This window comes from Arachis ipaensis, chromosome B5 (assembly GCF_059453495.1).
Source record: "Arachis ipaensis isolate K30076 ecotype BB chromosome B5, ASM5945349v1, whole genome shotgun sequence".
In the NCBI taxonomy this organism is placed as follows: Eukaryota; Viridiplantae; Streptophyta; class Magnoliopsida; order Fabales; family Fabaceae; genus Arachis; species Arachis ipaensis.
Window position 1 is genome coordinate 140595450 of NC_142440.1, and position 17795 is coordinate 140613244.

At 36.1% G+C, this 17795-nt stretch overlaps 2 protein-coding genes across 2 annotated transcripts; one reads left to right on the plus strand and one right to left on the minus strand.

Annotated features, from left to right (window-relative positions):
* LOC107644140 (putative inactive receptor kinase RLK902) lies at positions 1 to 3270 on the plus strand. The gene is made up of 2 exons (XM_016347945.3): positions 1 to 1561; positions 2170 to 3270. The coding sequence occupies exons 1-2, from the start codon at positions 253 to 255 to the stop codon at positions 2790 to 2792; spliced, it is 1932 nt and encodes a 643-aa protein (XP_016203431.1). The 5' UTR covers positions 1 to 252; the 3' UTR covers positions 2793 to 3270.
* Positions 3271 to 5517: 2247 nt separating this feature from the next.
* On the minus strand, positions 5518 to 16529 carry LOC107644141 (putative serine/threonine protein kinase IREH1). Its single transcript, XM_088488065.1, has 18 exons — positions 15484 to 16529; positions 13706 to 13767; positions 13414 to 13596; positions 11948 to 13321; positions 11156 to 11328; positions 10555 to 10801; positions 10046 to 10138; positions 9825 to 9965; positions 9611 to 9703; positions 8636 to 8840; positions 7842 to 7927; positions 7652 to 7740; positions 6900 to 6951; positions 6742 to 6798; positions 6464 to 6637; positions 6288 to 6365; positions 5874 to 6056; positions 5518 to 5785 (listed from the first exon to the last, which is right to left on the minus strand). The coding sequence occupies exons 1-17, from the start codon at positions 16208 to 16210 to the stop codon at positions 5973 to 5975; spliced, it is 3918 nt and encodes a 1305-aa protein (XP_088344191.1). The 5' UTR covers positions 16211 to 16529; the 3' UTR covers positions 5518 to 5785; positions 5874 to 5972.
* Positions 16530 to 17795: the final 1266 nt, after the last annotated feature.

The window sequence follows — 17795 nt, forward strand, 5'->3', positions numbered from 1 at the left end:
TCGTATTCGTACGTTAATCTCACTCTCAGTCACTTGTCTTCTCAGCACACCGTACCAGTCTCTCTCTCTTCTCTCTTCTCTCTTCTGTTGTCTCTTGTCTCTTGTCTGTGTGTGTTCCAAAGTCACTCCTAACTCTCCCCAAACCCCAACCCAAACAAAACCAGCAAGCAATGTCTTCTGCTTCTTCTTCTTCAAAAGCATAACCACTCTTCTTCTTCTTCTTCTTCTAACAAATCACTCAAACAAAACACAATGCATCGCAACAAGCTCATCATTCTCTTCTTCCTCGTCCTCCTTCCTTATGCCAAACCCGACCTCTCTTCCGCCCAACGAGCCGCACTCCTCAACCTACGCTCCGCCGTCGGAGGCCGCACGCTCCTCCTCTGGCTCCCAACCTCTACAACCTCCCCATGCAAGTGGCCTGGCATTCTCTGCGATCCAACCAACACCCATGTCGTCGCCCTCCGCCTCCCCGCCGCCTCACTCTCCGGCCACCTCCCCTCCGCCGTGTTTCCCTCCTTCACCCACCTCCGCACCCTCTCTTTCCGCTTTAACTCACTCTCCGGCCCCATTCCCGCCGACCTCTCCCTCTGCTCCTCCCTCCGCAACCTCTACCTCCACCATAACAACCTCTCCGGCGAGCTTCCACCTTCTCTCTTCAACCTCACCTCTCTCGTTCGCCTCAACCTGGCAGATAACGCCTTTTCAGGCCCGGTTCGAACCGGCTTCAACAATTTGACCCGCTTGAGGACCCTCTACCTCGAGAACAACCGGTTTTCCGGGTCGCTACCCGAGTTGAAAAGACTCGCCGAGTTGGCTCAGTTCAACGTTTCCAACAACTTTCTCAACGGTTCTGTGCCTGAAACGTTGACGGGCTTCTCAAAGGAGTCATTTTTAGGGAACACATTGTGTGGGAAGCCATTGAAGTTGTGTCCTCAGAATGAGAATGGGAGAAGGGCAAATGGGTCTTTTCCAGGCGTGGCTGCGGGTATTGCGAACAGTGGTTTGAAGGAGAAGAAGAAAGGAAAGCTAAGTGGTGGGGTCATTGCTGGGATTGTGATTGGGTGTGTGGTTGGAATGTTGCTAATTGTGTTTGCTTTGATTCTTCTGTGTAGGAAGAAGAGTGATAACAGAACCAGTAACATTGAAAATATTGCAACATTGAAGCAGGGTAATGGTAGGGGAATCCATGGTGAGAAAAATCATGTTTCTGAAGTAGAGACTGTCGGTGGTGGTGCGAACAAGAAGCTGGTTTTCTTTGGGAATTCAGAAGGGAAGGTGTTTGATTTGGAGGATTTGCTTAGAGCCTCTGCTGAGGTTTTAGGGAAGGGTACTTTTGGAACTTCATATAAGGCTGTGTTGGAGAATGGGCCTGTGGTGGCTGTGAAGAGGCTCAAGGATGTGACACTCTCTGAGAGTGACTTCAGGGATGAGATTGAGGTTGCTGGAGCAATGGTTCATCAGAATTTGGTGCCTCTTAGGGCTTACTATTATAGCAGGGATGAGAAGCTTCTTGTTCATGATTATATGCATATGGGAAGCTTGTCTGCACTCTTGCATGGTAAAATCTCCCCCTTTAATTACAAAAATTTCTAATTTTTTCCTTATTTATATGTATACTGTGTAGTGTTTTGTAGAATGCATTCGTTTTTGTTTTATCTTTGCATAATTGCTATGAATCACTAACTATATTCATTACATTGAGGAACAGACTTTACAATATGCAATGTACACTATACACTATGGTTAATCACTTTGGAAATTTGGTAAATTATCAGTTCAATGCATCTTGATAAAATATGTGCTTTTTGTCCTTAGCGTTTGTAATTTTCTTCAAAACCTAACATTTAATTTAATTTCATTCAGTTTTGTCCCGAACGATTTTGATTCATTCAACTTTGTTCCTAACATTTTCGATTTATATCAAAGCTACCTTGGATGTTTTCAAAAATACTTACTTTATCCTGATATTTACAAAGACAACTAGTTATTAATGTACCAAATTTCCAAAGTAATAGCTATTTTAGAATGGATGGAGTATCATTTTACAAGCACAACAATTTGGTCTTACATTATATCTATCTTGGATTGTTACCTGACCTAATTGTAGATATCATATTGATTTGGCATGAACACTGGTAAACTAAAGTTTACAATTCATTATCATAGGAAACAAAGGAGCTGGCAGAACACCACTGACTTGGGAACTCAGGTCAGGGATTGCGCTTGGAGCTGCTCGCGCCGTTGAGTACCTACATTCACAAGGGCCTAATGTATCTCATGGAAACATAAAGTCATCAAACATCCTCCTAACCAAGAACTATGAAGCCAGAGTATCCGACTTTGGCCTTGCACAACTTGTTAGCCCCTCGTCGACCCCTAATAGGATTGCCGGCTACCGTGCTCCTGAGGTAACTGATCCTCGCAGAGTGTCTCACAAGGCTGATGTGTACAGCTTTGGCGTGGTGCTCTTGGAGCTTCTTACCGGAAAGGCTCCAACTCACGCCTTGTTGCATGAGGAAGGAGTGGACCTTCCGAGATGGGTGCAATCGGTTGTTAGGGAAGAGTGGACTTCTGAGGTCTTTGATGCTGAGCTCCTTAGCCATCAGACTGTGGAAGAGGATATGGTTGAGTTGTTGCAGCTTGCAGTGGATTGTACAGCTCCATATCCCGATAATCGACCTTCAATCGCCGAAGTGAGACACCGGATAGAAGAGCTTCATGGTTCTAAGGATCTAAAGCAAACCCAGCACCAACATGATTTGATCAGTGTTGTAGATGATGTATCTTGATGAGTTTGGTACTTGGTTGCAGCCACCATGTCCTTTTAAGGAATTTTTTTAATTAATAAATTAAAAAAATTATTACTTATGGTTGTATAGAGCTATTGATTTCGTGAAATGTTCAGCAAATCGTATTATTTTGAAAATCATTAAAATTTGTTGAAAGTTTCAACAAATCAATAGCTTAACACAATTGTAAATAATAATTTATTTAATTTATTAAAAAAAAGATCATGTCATTACTAATGGAGTTTAAAGGATCTTCTTGGCTTGTGAAAACCCCATTATTTTTCTTCCTAAATCTTGTGTTTATGTTGTATCTTTTAGCTTAGGCCTCAATTTTCTTCACCACCCAACATTGAATTTCTACCTTATATCCTTCAATCTCTGTTGTATTAATCCCTATTTTTCTTCCTTATCTACAACTATTACCTTGGAGGATTGGATATGTGACCAATTAGTAATAGTTGGTGAGTTATGGTTGATATTATAATTATTTTGTTTTTGCTTTTGTTGATAGTTGAAGCCTTTTTCTCTGTTGAAAATGAAAGCACACTCTGGTCATTGTCAATTAGTTGGTTGCTCTATCTCCAAGATGGCACGCGTCACGCATCCTTTAATTGTGAACCCAACCATAGTTAAAAAAAAAAGAGGTAAATCATTACATTCATGTAAGTGGGTCCTTAATTACTAAATAAGAAAAAATTGATTACTTCTTAGTAGTTCAAGACAATGATTGGGTTGGATACATCTTTTACATCGTTAAATTATGTAAAATAGATGCTTAGAAATTAGGGTGATATATCCTTACCAAAAAAAATAAAAAAAAAATTAGGGTGATATATTTAAGAGATTATATCATCCTCTTTTGGATTGATTGCTATTGATAATGAGGTTCTAATAACTAAACAAATAGAAACATCATGTCAAATAAGAAACGAATAGTACAATTAGTTAGATTGCTATGGCCAAACAATGCAGGCATGTGTAAAAAGTTTGATATTGATATGATATATATATATAGATAGATAGATAGATAGATATAGATAGAGAGAGAGAGAGGGATGATACTTTTTGGGTAAGAAGCATTGTTTCTATATTTATTTTTGACGGGTGGCTAAGCACGGTTATTGATTATTGAATGATACATTGATACTAGAATTAATTTGGCATAAGTTTTAAATAAACGGGCTATTGTAATTTGTAATAAATCAAAATAGTCAAATTCGAGAATTTACCTCAATTAAAGAAAATGAGTTTAATCATATAAACCTGAACCTGAATTGTAATGTTCAATTTATAAACTTGTATTGTAAGAATTTATTTATATTTGATTTCGATTTGTAAGATTTTATAAGTTGAGATTTTTATTATCAATGAAGGTTTAGTGCATATTACATATTACAATGTACAAGATGTGGGGTCATAAATATTGGTCCCAAAAGTTGAGCAAATGCTTTTGTAATCCTTTCTCAAGGTAGGTAACAAAATTCAAACGCCAACTCATGGCAATGCCAGGCACTTGAAACAATTTTTCTCAGATGAGTACAACATACTGATCTGATGAAAATTCATTCCCTTAAGGTAATGTATTTGTGGATGCGATGATGGTGGTGGACCAAACTTGCCTCATAAAATGATAAAACAAATAGTGGAAGGTGCAGTGTTAGTATATAAAGTGATCAATTCCTTATATTAGTGGTCCTACTCCTCCTACTACATGAAGTTCATGTTTATATTTTGTTGCCATTTAGTGATCCAAAGATCCTTCGACCTAGTTTGGTAATTTTCTTAGAACACAAAATACAGAGCATGGAAATAATAGACATAAAAAATGTCTCCGCTGTCTTCTTTATTTTGTTCACATTTTGAAGGCATGCATTCAATAAAAGGAATGAGTGGTTAGCTTAGATTGACATAATGATATAGAATTATTTTACTACATGGGATGCTTTTGGTTCTTGGCTATGTTGTTGTCCTATTCTCCTTCAGAATTGATGGCCGAGTAGCACAAGCGTAAACATTGGACCGTTATTCTCTCCTTTCTGGCAACTTGACAACCATAGAAATATTTGGCCCCAGTAATCAATGTGTCAACAAATAAAACTCTTACAGAAAATCCAAAAAGTAAAAGATCAAATATACTGTGTGATATTGATACATTTGGATGAGAGGCAAGAAAAGCATATTTTACGCATGCCTGAAAGATTAAAAATAAGTCTATCTTCAATTACTGGTACCGAGAAAGAATTGAAGCTTTTGGGGAATAAAAATGACGAATGCAGTTTTGGAATTACTCCCCGTTGAATCCCTTTGTACAAAAAAAGGGAAAAGGTCATTGTAATTTTGAAAACCTGGTATGAATTTAATTCTCTTTTTTTTTTTTCGTAGTCGTAGACACCTGTAATGCAAATAAACTATATTCTATACATCATCCTTTGCATGTATCTAGGCACCGCATCGCTTAAATCGTAAATAATAAAAGGATTCACTTTTGTTCTACTTGCTAATAATTGACTATCCTTTTGTGCATAAGCAGTCTTATTTCTTAAGCTTCCATTTTGTATAAACTATAAAGAATTTAATTTTGGGATCAATGTTATTTCTATGAAACAGTTAAGGGATGAAGGGAAGCCAGTAAATAGTAGAGTTCCAATAAATATTTAGGTGAAGAAGTTCCTTTCTTTTTTTTCCATCAAAAAATCATTTTGTTGTTCTGGGATCACAGTAGAAATTAGAAAGATAATTCACATCTCAATTATACAAGTAAATAATATTACAGTAGCTGAACAAAACGGGATGTGCCCTCAGTGCTGCATTATATTAAGGAAAGCACCACAAGAAACAATGTGAGCAACCAACACTGGTATGCATTTTAACATTTACAGTCCTCAAATTCATACAATACAACAAAACCGAAAAATTGAAAACCACCCAGTGTTAGTTCCTGTGACCTAATAAGCAGAGAGTACATCCTGAATCAGTTTGAGCTTCTAGAATTTCTGCAAATTCCAGCAAATTCAAAATTAGATCAGCAAGAATGCACAATATAAGACTTGATGAAATGACGGTAGTTTTACAGAGTCATACATTTACAATGTGTACAGATGACAAAGGTGCTTGTGCACCCAAAATTGCTTGGACGATGTCTAAACACCGAATTCTGGACTTCGACAGAAGAAAAGAAAGCTATGCTCCGGGATTTGCTGGTGGATCATCTTTCCATCCCTTGGAGAGAAGATCATAGTTGATTGATGCAAGCTGGGAGAGATTCTGGTAAACAATTGAAAAAACATCAATACAAGAGAAGAGAGATCAAAATAAATATCAACAAAACAAGCATGCAACACACCAACAGTCATAGGAAGCAAAAACAGTAATCCCAGAGAGGTGCGATTAATTCCCATTAAACAGAGGTTAAATAAATCTTTTTGCGTGTTCAGAAGAGTTAAGTCTAATTAGTTGCTTGTATAATAAACATAAGTATATAACTCAAAAGAATACCTTAAAAGAGAAATTACTAAAAGAGTAGTTGACTGATGAGCTGGAATCAAACTCAGCAAGACCCCCACATTCATCTCCCTGTTTGTAGATTTTTCACAGGAGAAAGTCAGCGCACAAACTTCAAATTGATGTGACAGTTAATATTTAATGTTTAGAGATACCAATAAATGCAGTACCACTTCATCTTGGCGATTGCTCAAGCAACTACTGCTACCACTTAAGCTATCAGCATCACTAGAATCCTCAGCATCACTTGCATGATATACAAGACCGTCTGAAGTATTCCATGAGTAGCGAGAAGTGAAGTAACTAGTGTCTAGAGCACTCTCAGAAGCAGGAACAAATGCAGCCTGCAAACCAGAACGTTATTATGTTGTTCAGCATACAACATCTACTACATCAAGAGACATGCAGTACAATGAACAAAAATTATGACTTGAGAAGCATTACATACCTTCTGTCTAGCAAGTGTGTCCCAATTTATATCCTTAAAGAAAACATGTTCTTTCACCTGGATAATTAACATCTATCAATGTGACGTTTGAAAATGAAACATGATCATAAAAATGGGGAACAAGCATCTGTATGCTAATACAGTAATAATTAAATCACCTCTGATGCACCTCTAGCTCCAAGTCTTTGGTTAGGATCTTCAGTCAATAATCTGTAAATAAACACATCTCAGGTACTAATCCAAGAAAATATTCATTTTTCTATCCTAATCGTGACTTCAACTTAGCACAACAACGCAGGACAAAAAACCATAATTTATAACAGATCGGCATCCAGCTAAGGGAGCATAAAGAAAAAGCTTTAGATAGAATAAAACCTAGATTTTGTACAGATTATAATTATATTTTCATTTTTACACAAAGCCACAGTTAAGAGGGGGGTAAAAAATGAATCATGGGCTTGTTATGTAGTTGACAACAGTCAAATCATTCAGAACACCAAATACAACGAGATTACTGCTTTGTGACATAGGTTCAAATACTTGAAACAGCTTCCTGCATGTGAGGGTAAGGCTGCACATCTACCCTCCCAAAAAGCCCCACCTAGTTGAAGCCTGTTCTCATGGTTTAAGGATAATGCCATGTGAAACGTGAGACAGTAGTGGTCACTGTCACAAGATTATTAACATAAAGTTCATATTTAACAGATAAAGTATGGCACCAGGATTGCTGAACAATATACATTCGCAAATGCTATCTTCGGCTTAAGCAGTCAAGCTAAAATATCCAAATTAATGGAAGCATATTCAGTATTGGAAACATAAACAAAGCATTCATATTCTAAAATGCTGACCAGAATAAACAGTTTGCAATTGCCAGATACATATAACATGAACATAACATGATTATTACCGATCAATAAGATCTTGAGCTTCAGGACTCATTTCTTCAGGAACTGCAGGCCAAGGTATCTTACGATTAAGAATATTATCAAATATAGTCTACAAACACCCCCAAAAAGAAATATCTGTCAGTAAGAGCTAAACCATACAGCAAACAAGAACAGAAACGCAAAAATCCTGGCAAAAGGTATGCTATAAACCTGAGGATGCTCTGCATTAAAAGGTGGAAGACCAACAAGCAACTCAAATAAAATGACCCCAACAGACCACCAATCAGCCGTATACCCTGTAAAATTATAAAAATATATATATATTGTTCATGTTGTGATTGCAATGTAAATACACAACTTCAGATGTATGAAAAGATTCACAAGTAAAGGCTGTGGAACCACTAAATTAGCATTTTCAGCAGATTTTTTTATTTTTTATTTTAAACAGAAAAGTGAAGATCCTTCCAAATTTTTCAGGAAAATTAAGAATAAAATATAGAAATGATGTTGCTAAATGCTAGACTAAATTTACTAGGTATCCTCTAAAAGATACACGGCATTAAATTAGTTTGGTCCCTAAATTGTTTTTAGCACTAATATAGACACTCAAATATGTGACATAACAGGTCCTTAAAAGATGCATATGACATCTATTTGATCATATATTTTATGTGAGTTCAATAATTTATACGATATTACATGCATCTTTGAGTGAGCGAAAATGACAATGTATCTTTTTTTGAGGACATAACAGTTGTAAAAAAATTTCTATTTACTAAACTAGTCACATGTGTCTTCGAAGAAAAAGATTGATATATCCTTCAAGAACTAAAGTTGAAAATCTTCTAGGGGACAAACTGGTACATGTATCTTTAAGGGACTAAATAGATAGTTTATTATTTATTTTACTTTCTCTAAACTGAAAGAAAAAAGAAGGCAAAACAAAACTGATCTAGTAAACAGAAATCAGACCACCTTAAACATAAAAATGGATCTATACGAACCGTGTCCAGTTCCCAAAAGAATCTCTGGCGCCAAATAATCAGGGGTACCTACAGCAGATCTTTTCTTCCTCAGTTCCCTTTGATGCTCAGATGTAGACATGTTAGGCTCATCCTCCCCAAGCAAGGATGTCCCACTCACTGCTGGACCAGATAAATCATCCGTGCTGTTGATGAGACCGACTTTGGAAAGCCCGAAATCTGTTAGCTACATAGAAGGAACCAAAAAGAAAAGAAAAACTTCAACATGTGATCAGCTGAACATCAGTATGCACGAGTTAAGAGATAAAACTCATAAAAATCTACATGAATATGCAAGACCTCCTATCAGCAAAATTCAAATTAGGAAGAACAAGGGAGAGGCCAGGGTTAAACATTTAGCAAAAAATCTCAAACATTACATACAAACATAAATAACTTACAAATGTAAAAAATATGTTCTTAAAAAGGCTAACACTGAAAGAGATCTTTCATCTTTGTGCTCCTCCCATACAGCCCAAAATTTCTTTTCTAATTTCTAGAAGGACAAAATTAATTGAAAATTTAAAAAAAAATTAACCAAGAAAAGCACATGTCAAATCATCTTTTCTTAAATTCCAACAGTAAAAGGATTAAAGGAGAATAAGTTCATAGATCATCCCTTCCCCTAGCAAAAACCACAGCCACATAAATGGAGGACAAAAGCTTTTTAAATAGAGAAAAATTATTCATATAAAACAAAAAGCTATAATGATACACAGAAGACAGTTAAAATATGCTAATACCAGCAAAAAAAACTGAATGACCCATAACAAACCAAACAAAATCCAAAAATCTGAAATCACACCAGGCACCCTAAACAAGCTATACCCTAACCAAAAACATCAACTTATTTGTGTCTACATAAAATCAATTTTTAATTAATTTATTTAAAAATATTGTGCCTAAATACAAGGTTGATGGCATTAATAGTGAGTAGAAAAAAGTGTATTCAATTACCTTAATGTGACCATCATGGGCGATCAGTAAATTGTCAGGTTTCAAGTCTCGATGAACCACCCGTAGTGAATGCAAATACTCTAATGCGAGAACCTAACCATGGGAATGAAGTTTAGACAATGTAACGAAAGTTCCCTTTTTCCGTTTTTTTTTAGAGAGAGAGAGAGAGAGAGAGAGAGAGAGAGAGAGAGAGAGAGAGAATGAAACAGATTACCACTTCAGCAATATACACGCGAGCAACTTCCTCGTCTAAGCAACCTAAATTCCTTAATAACGAATATAGGTCACCTCCATTAAGATACTCCATGACAAGATACAAGTTCTCACGGCATGTGAAAGAATAGAAGAAACGAACCTGATTATGTTCAGTTAAATTAGAAAAAGGTTGCATTTTGAAAGACATCATGAAACAAGTAGCAAGTTAGATCCGCTCACCACAAAAGGATTCCGAACTGTAATTAAGATATCACGTTCTGCTAATATACTTTCCACAGCATTCTTACGAATCATGTCAGCCTTCTTCAGAACCTGTGAAAAAAGTACTTGGATTCATGTAACCATGCAAATATATATACATGACAAAGTAACAAACAGTACTAATCCTTCAATGTTTTAACTTTTAACAAGCAATAAGAAAATAAAATTTATTAGAGAAGAAAATAACAGAAATACAACAAAATGTAGATTTAAATTTCATAAGGAACACTACCCGGAACATGTTACAAGAACAATAAATAGTTTAATATACTACGATCAAATAAAAAGTGGTATGAACAGCTTTAAGTCTCCAAACAACCTCACATTATCAAATGACTCTTCTACAAGCCATAATACCGATCATCCAAAAACAGAACAAAAGATAAAAACTGAACACTTATCGGAATTAAAATTTAAGCATACAATAAATGAAGAAAAAGCACCGAATAAAGGGTGAAAATAATTACCTTAATTGCAAAAAGATCACCAGTTGTTCTCTTTTTGGCCAGGAAAACCCGTCCAAATGCCCCACGACTTATAGGCTTTATGATCTCAAAGTCATCAATAGAGGTACGGTCCCTTGAAGAATGGATTGGGCTTGTTCTCAAGCTACGGACCACATCATCTTCCAAGATGACATCATCATCCATTACAGTGCTCTCCATATCTATCTTTTCTACATCCACCATCTCAGTAAGCTGCAAATACTTCTCACTGCAAGGGCAAATGCCAACTTATCATGCATATCACCTAAAGATTTCAGAGGAAAACATGGAAAGACAAAAATAACACATCGAGGGAAAAAATATACTTGAGCCGAACTTGAGAGAAAGGCTCTGACTAGTAATGCCAGAGATAGACACACAACCAGATACAAAGATAGCAGTTGTATCAATATAAGATATATGTCATCTCGTATTCAGTTATGCAGTTATGGATATTCTACATTAAACATGTCTCGAAAAAAAATTCACCCTAAGTTATTCATTAAAAATCCATCCATAGATGAAATTTTTTAAATGCCTAATTATAGTAGTTCAACAGACATAGCTGATTGTAAGTACTAACCGTATCAGCTTCTCGATACGTGTTCCAAAGGTCTCCACAGTAAGTGCATCAAATTTCCTCCGGTCTACAACAACTCGTAAGTCATCAAGACAAGATAATAAATATGATGTTGAGCGATCATCATCCAGAGGTGCGTTTGCGACACAGCGTGCTATATCAGCAAGTTCATTCATCTACATTTCCCATGACAAAAGTAGCTCGATATGATCAATAAAAACTTCTCAAATGACTAAAAAGATTAGCATAAGAAAGCATGCAAGCACATTTCTTTACCGTGTATTCCAACATGTCCAATATAGTAAAATCAACCATGCAGAATGAAATAGTACTTCATTTTTGGGCCATAACATTACTATTGTACAACTGCTATTACACACTTTCTTACTTAAGAAACAAGCTCACTTTCGAGGAGCATTTTACTAACAAAACCACGCAAAACATGAAACAGATTACTTCTTTCTTCAGTTTTGGAGCATAACAATGTTATATAGATCAAACAACTATCCTAAGCTTTCTCACTTTAAAAACAAGCTCATTTTAAATATACACACACATAAGCCTACCACCAAGGTGGAAATTAGTAGCATACATGAGCATATAAATAATTAACATCCCACTTTCTCACTTTGATATCTACCATGTGTATTAATTTTAATAAGTTTTTATTTTAAGTGTTTAAGGGACATTTATAACCACTGGACCATTTACCACTAAACATCATAAAAAACAAAAGGGAAAGGAGAAAAGATTAGAAACAATAATTTTATAGAAGAGGTAAAAGGCAGAGCATGCCTGTGGCAGATCATCATGTTCGGAGTAAGCACCCTTTCCTGCCAAGAGCATTTCAATCTGACTTGTCCTTGGTGTCATTAAAGGAGACCTAGGAGTCATGCTCCCTGCAGATGATGTTGTCATACCTTGCTCAGACTTCGGACCAAAACGAGTTTTACATGACATAAGTGGTAAACCCTTTAGGTCATCCATAAACACAGAATTATCATCTTCAGGGAAACAGTCTAGCATATCCTCTGATCCTCTGCGAGACCAATCACTAAGTTTAGGGGAAACTACATCAGATTCTTCAGTCATGCTTGAATTTGACACTTTTGCAACATCTGGACTTCCCACTATTTGTTGGGTATCCTTTTGTGTACATGACTCCATCTTTTCTAGTGTTTCAGCGATTCTAACAAGACGTTCATTAACACTCAGACCTTTCTGATCACATCGATCAGCAACTAAACAAATCCTTGAATGATCCTCAACATGTGAAGTAGCTACTTCTTCCTCACATATACGACAAATTATTGAGCTTTCCTCACTATTATTCTGCTGATCTCCCCAGTATCCCCAGGAAACTTTATGGTGGTGCTTGGAAGCATGATCCTGGGAATCTTTGGCAGGAAGAAGCTCAGGTGGCTTAGCAGAAGAAAGATCACCATCGGAACTGAATCTCTTACTACTTGAAGTTTTCGGTGGTTCAACCTTTCCATAACCATGCTCCTTCAACTGATCAGCTTCTTTTGGGCTTTTTCCTGTTGGCGACGGGAATTTCTTGCAAGAAGCCATCCGGTCCCTTCCTGAAGGAGGCTCAAAATGTTTTGAAGGGTCATCATCAGCAGGAAGGGATAAGTTTTCTGATTGTGTGACTCCTTTCTTCCAATTCAACGTTCTTTGTTCCTGACTATATGCCTTTTTGGTTGAGGACTTTGAGGCTTTTGCAGCACTAGAGCTTTTAACATCCCTTGCCAAACCAGGGGGAACAGCCTTTTCAGCAGAATGCAAGACTCTAGATTGACGGAGATTGAAAACATGTTCATCCTCGGCCAAACCACTTTCCTTGTGGAACTGCAATAATCTAGTACACCTAGTAAGAATAAATAGCATTCGAGTATGAAGCTGCTTTAGCATCCCTGGAGGGAGCTCTTGACGCCTATCATCCAACTCCTGGACTATGCTTTCACACCTCAGCCAAAACTCCCCAGCCGAAGACATAGCACAGCTCCTAGCCAAAATCAGCAAGTCCTCAATTGTCTCCTGCCACTCAGGATGAGTATCTGCATTTTTTTCAAGAATTCCAACCAGGTCGGCTGCAAAAATAGCCAGATCAGAGTTCACTTCTTCCTTTGCCTTATCAAATTTTGCCTTTATAACAACCAATACTTCCTGCATAACAAAGCAAATCACTTATATAGCAATGTCTCTAGCTAGACAGATCATCAACTTCATAATATAATCTGAAATGGAAACGAAAGTACCTCCACATTATTTAACCCTCGAGGCTTCCAAAACGGAAAAGGTCGGACACCTTTGGAATTCAACTCATGAGAAAAACTCTTGATGTCTGCGGGAAACCTCTTTCGGGGTGCACTTGTGACCCGCAAGATAGCTTGAAAGCGAGGAGATTCAGATTCCTTGGGGTTTTCGTAATCATATGCTGTCTGCAAAAGGAAACAGTTAATTTTTTTTTTGCGACAGCAAATGAATAAACAGAAAGCAACATATCATTCAAACAACAGTTATATTAGTTGAAGTAATAAAGAAAGATACCTCAGGAGTGCAATCAGGGCCTCTTACCCCTCCAGTGTGAGCCCATGACGAAGTCTGTCTCCCTGTATATCATTAGCAAAAGGCAACATTTCAGTAAACAGAACAAACTAGTTTTGTCAGACACTTCAATGTAAATAAACATAGAAGAACTTAGCATGAATTGCTTATTGGCAGAGGGTAATAACAAATAATAACATCACGCCAAAACCGACAATGCTACAGCACCAACAGCCCATGCTTTCACCCTAAACACAATTGGCTCCTATAGAAAGCCCCATGTACAAAGCAGAATACTTGATGCTGGTGGTTGAGTAGTTACTCAGCCATTTGATAAACGAATCCTATTTTTACAAGTGATAACTATTGTACAAACCATCCAGAAATAAGTCCCAATCCCCAACCTCACCTAATGAAAAGCTTTTATCATTTTGATATCAATCATTCGTAAATCACCTCAACTGTTTTACCAAAGAGTTCCACAATGAGGTATATATATATATACAACTTCAAAAAATGAACTTGATCCCCTTGAAAAAATGATTTTCAAGATGAACTTGTGTTTTCATTTTCAATGTTTTTGTTTTTAGGATGTTGTAAAGGAAAAAATGAAAATAAGAACTCAAGAAGTGAAAGCAGAAAACAAGATTTTACTGTTTTCTTTTTTCTTCAAAAAATCCTTAAACAGAAAACACTGGAAATAAAAATAGAAAATGAAAACGCAAACCATACAGGCCCTTAACTTTCCCGACAGATTTACATACTTTTAATGCCTTGTAAAGAATGCTGGACAAAAATTTTATTAATGATCCTAATCTGCTGAATAGAGCTAAATCTCAAATAAGTTCTTCAAATATATCAATCAATCTACATATGAAATATTTTTTCAATACAAGCTCACCATATTTGTTATACATACTCATAAATATAGTAACAATAACACAAATATTCTATAGTCTACGACATATATTAATCGAAGAATACGGAGTATGGATTTGATAAATCTTAGGTTCAGACTAAGAATACACAAACAGTAGTTTACATTTTTTATTCCTCAGAACTATTACATGGAACTAATTTACATTTTTTATTCTTTAGAATTATTACATGGAACTATTAATATATCATTTTAATTACAAAAGCCCTTCTCAACACAACAGTTACCATCAGTTGGCTCAATTCCTAGCAGCTAAGGAGACAGACCTTGATGTATACTCTTACTCTGCTAGTGAGGATATCCTATTTTCTAAACACCTGTTTTTTTTATCACAACTCGCAAGTACCCTCCTATGCCAACTGGCAATATCAAATATAATGGGATGCCACTTAGATAGGACATAAATATGAGCCTTGGAATTGGACCTCCCATTTTTAATTATATTGCTTGGTTTGTGACTTTGTGTATATTGGAATTTTGAATAAGGAATTCCAAATATGAGCCCAATCCCAATGGAAAAGGAAATGAAAAATGCTAAGTTTATACCAACATAAGTCTTTTTAATACGTATGCAGTCTATGTATAATAAATATATAATAATTAGATTTATAATATATATAATACTACCCTAATAAACACTTCTTCATTCTTCTTGGTCAGAGTTTTAATCATACACATTAAACTGTGATCATGCAGAAAACTCAACTATAATAATAATAATAATAATAATAATAATAATAATAATAAATGGACAAGAGAGAATTCCTCAATTCCACGGTAGATGAAAAATTAAAAACTTTGGAAAAACAAATCACCAGAATTTGCAGAAACAAAGCACACATACCTGCATCGGAGGATGATTCTCCGTTCTGCAGCCGCGACCTTGGCAACACAATCGGGCTCTGCTCCCTAGAAGGTCCACTCCCGGTGGACATACTATCTGAATTGCTCCCATTATCAATCCAACCGGTGCCAGAACCCGCTGCGAAACCCTCCTGAAACCCTACTCTGCCCTCTTTCTTCTTCACGCCGCTGCCGGAACCCGAACTCCCGTCGCCGCCGCCACCTCCAGGCCTCGAAAGGTTGCTAGCACCGAGAGCCGCAGCCGGACCTTTATCTCCCCTGAACCCGAAGAAGCTCTCCTGCGGCAACGGCCCCGATCGCGTCTTGATTCTGTTCAACCCTAGCGACGAAGCCAGGATCGGCGACACCGACACCGAGGACGACGACGACGGCGACGTAGAATCCTTGACTCCTCCTTCCGCCGCAGCCGCTGCCGCCACCGCCGCCGTCAAAGACTTCTTAGACTTCAATGAAGACGCGGAATCCTTGCCGCCAGGTGGAGCCTGACCTTCCTTCCCCTTAACTGCGTCCTTCTTCTTGGTGGTCGCGTCCTTGACCTGCGTCTGCCGGCACGCGACGGGTGCGGCGGCGGCGGCGGGAGGAGTTAGGGATTTGGACTTCTTCTTGTCGGATCTGGAAGGGGAGTTAGAGGGGAGGGATCGGGGACTGTTGGAGGAGCCATCGGAATCGGATTTCTTGGAGGAGAAGAATCTCCCCTTGAAGACCATGTTCCGGTGGTGGCTGCGGTGGCTATAGGAGTAGTGGTGGTGGTGATGACGTGGCGCCGCTCAAGTGGCGTCAGTTAGAAAACGTTGGTAGTGTTTAGAAATAGCGACATTGAATTTGATGGTGTGTTTGAATCGAGTAAGGGTTTGAGTTTGAGAGAGAGAGAGAGAGAGAGAAAGAGAGTGAAAAGACTTGGCATGGAGAGAAAGAACTAAGAGAGATAACACGGGAAAGGGAAATTTGGACACGGGAAAGAAAAACCAAATAATGGGGGGTAGATACACGCATGATCCTAATGGAAAAAATTTTAATTAATTAATCAAGTAAGTAAACAAATAAAGAGAGATATTATACGCATCATTTTTTTATAACGGGATTCACTTCAAGGGTAATGGATAAAGAATTTTAATATGATTAGCTGATAAGTAAAATCTCTAAAAATGGTAAATCTCAGGTGATTTATGACAATATGTAGGAAAAAAATAATCTTCCTAAAATAAAATAAATAAAATTTTTAAATCCTAACAATTAATTAAACTTTTTTACTTAAATAATTTTTTTATTGCATACAAAATCGAGATATCCTAAAATGATTTACATATAAATTGAATATTTACATGTATTTAAATGTTGTTATATGTCAATAATAAAAAATTCTTAACCTTTTTTTTGGTTTTCTTTGTAACTCTTTTCCTTCATTTATTTTATTATTTTTTTTTTTTGCTGCAACTTACTTTTGTTAGAGAATGGCATACTGGCGCTAAGAGTTGATAGTAGTGAATTTGAATCCAAAAAATTATGTGGAGGCTTGACCACCAAACAAGAAGGAATTTTTTATTTTAATAAATAAATTAATTATAATAATTACTGAAATAAATATTTTAAAAAATATTTACCAAAATAAATATCTTTCTTTTATCTCATTTATACTGTAAACAAGATAATTTTGTACGTATCTCGTTTACCGTGACGAGATATATGTATTTATAAATATAAAAATATTTTTTTAAAAAATAATAAAAAATATTAATAAATTTAAAAAATAAAAAATTAGGATAAAAGATATGTTTACTTATTTAGAATACAAATTTTATTATTATATTTGTATGTTCATGATTTTAATTATACTTTTAAGTATTTTGAATAGATTTATTTTATTATATTATATTTTATATATGAATATATGTTCCATTATGTAATAATTAAATAAAGATATATTTTTTAATGAAAAAATTTAATAACCAAACTAACCATTAAGTGTGTGTTTGGATTACAGTTTGCAAACGAGAATTTGCATAAAATTGATTTTGCAAACTTGATTTTGGTCAAAAGTAGGTTTGTGTTAAAGTGATTTATGTTTGGTAATTTTTGTATCAAAATGGATTATAGTAAAATAAATGTTGTTTGGCTTATACCATTCAAAATCACTTTTAGATAAAAAATTACTAAAATGAACATCAACTTAGATTTTTTTTTATATTATCCTATTGTTTTAATTTAGATATTTAAATAGATTTTATTAGTTAATTTTATAATAAAATTAATATTTATAAATAATACAATAACATATACAAAGGATAAAGTTGG

Excerpts from the sequence above, each read along its gene's own strand:
- LOC107644141 (XM_088488065.1), bottom strand. The coding sequence starts at position 16,210 with ATGGTCTTCAAGGGGAGATTCTTCTCCTCCAAGAAATCCGATTCCGAT. Across the intron at positions 6,638-6,741 it reads ACACACTTGCTAGACAGAAG|GCTGCATTTGTTCCTGCTTC; the intron begins GTATGTAATGCT and ends TCTGGTTTGCAG. Across the intron at positions 6,057-6,287 it reads TTAGTAATTTCTCTTTTAAG|AATCTCTCCCAGCTTGCATC; the intron begins GTATTCTTTTGA and ends ATTGTTTACCAG.
- LOC107644140 (XM_016347945.3), top strand. The coding sequence starts at position 253 with ATGCATCGCAACAAGCTCATCATTCTCTTCTTCCTCGTCCTCCTTCCT. Across the intron at positions 1,562-2,169 it reads CTTGTCTGCACTCTTGCATG|GAAACAAAGGAGCTGGCAGA; the intron begins GTAAAATCTCCC and ends TCATTATCATAG.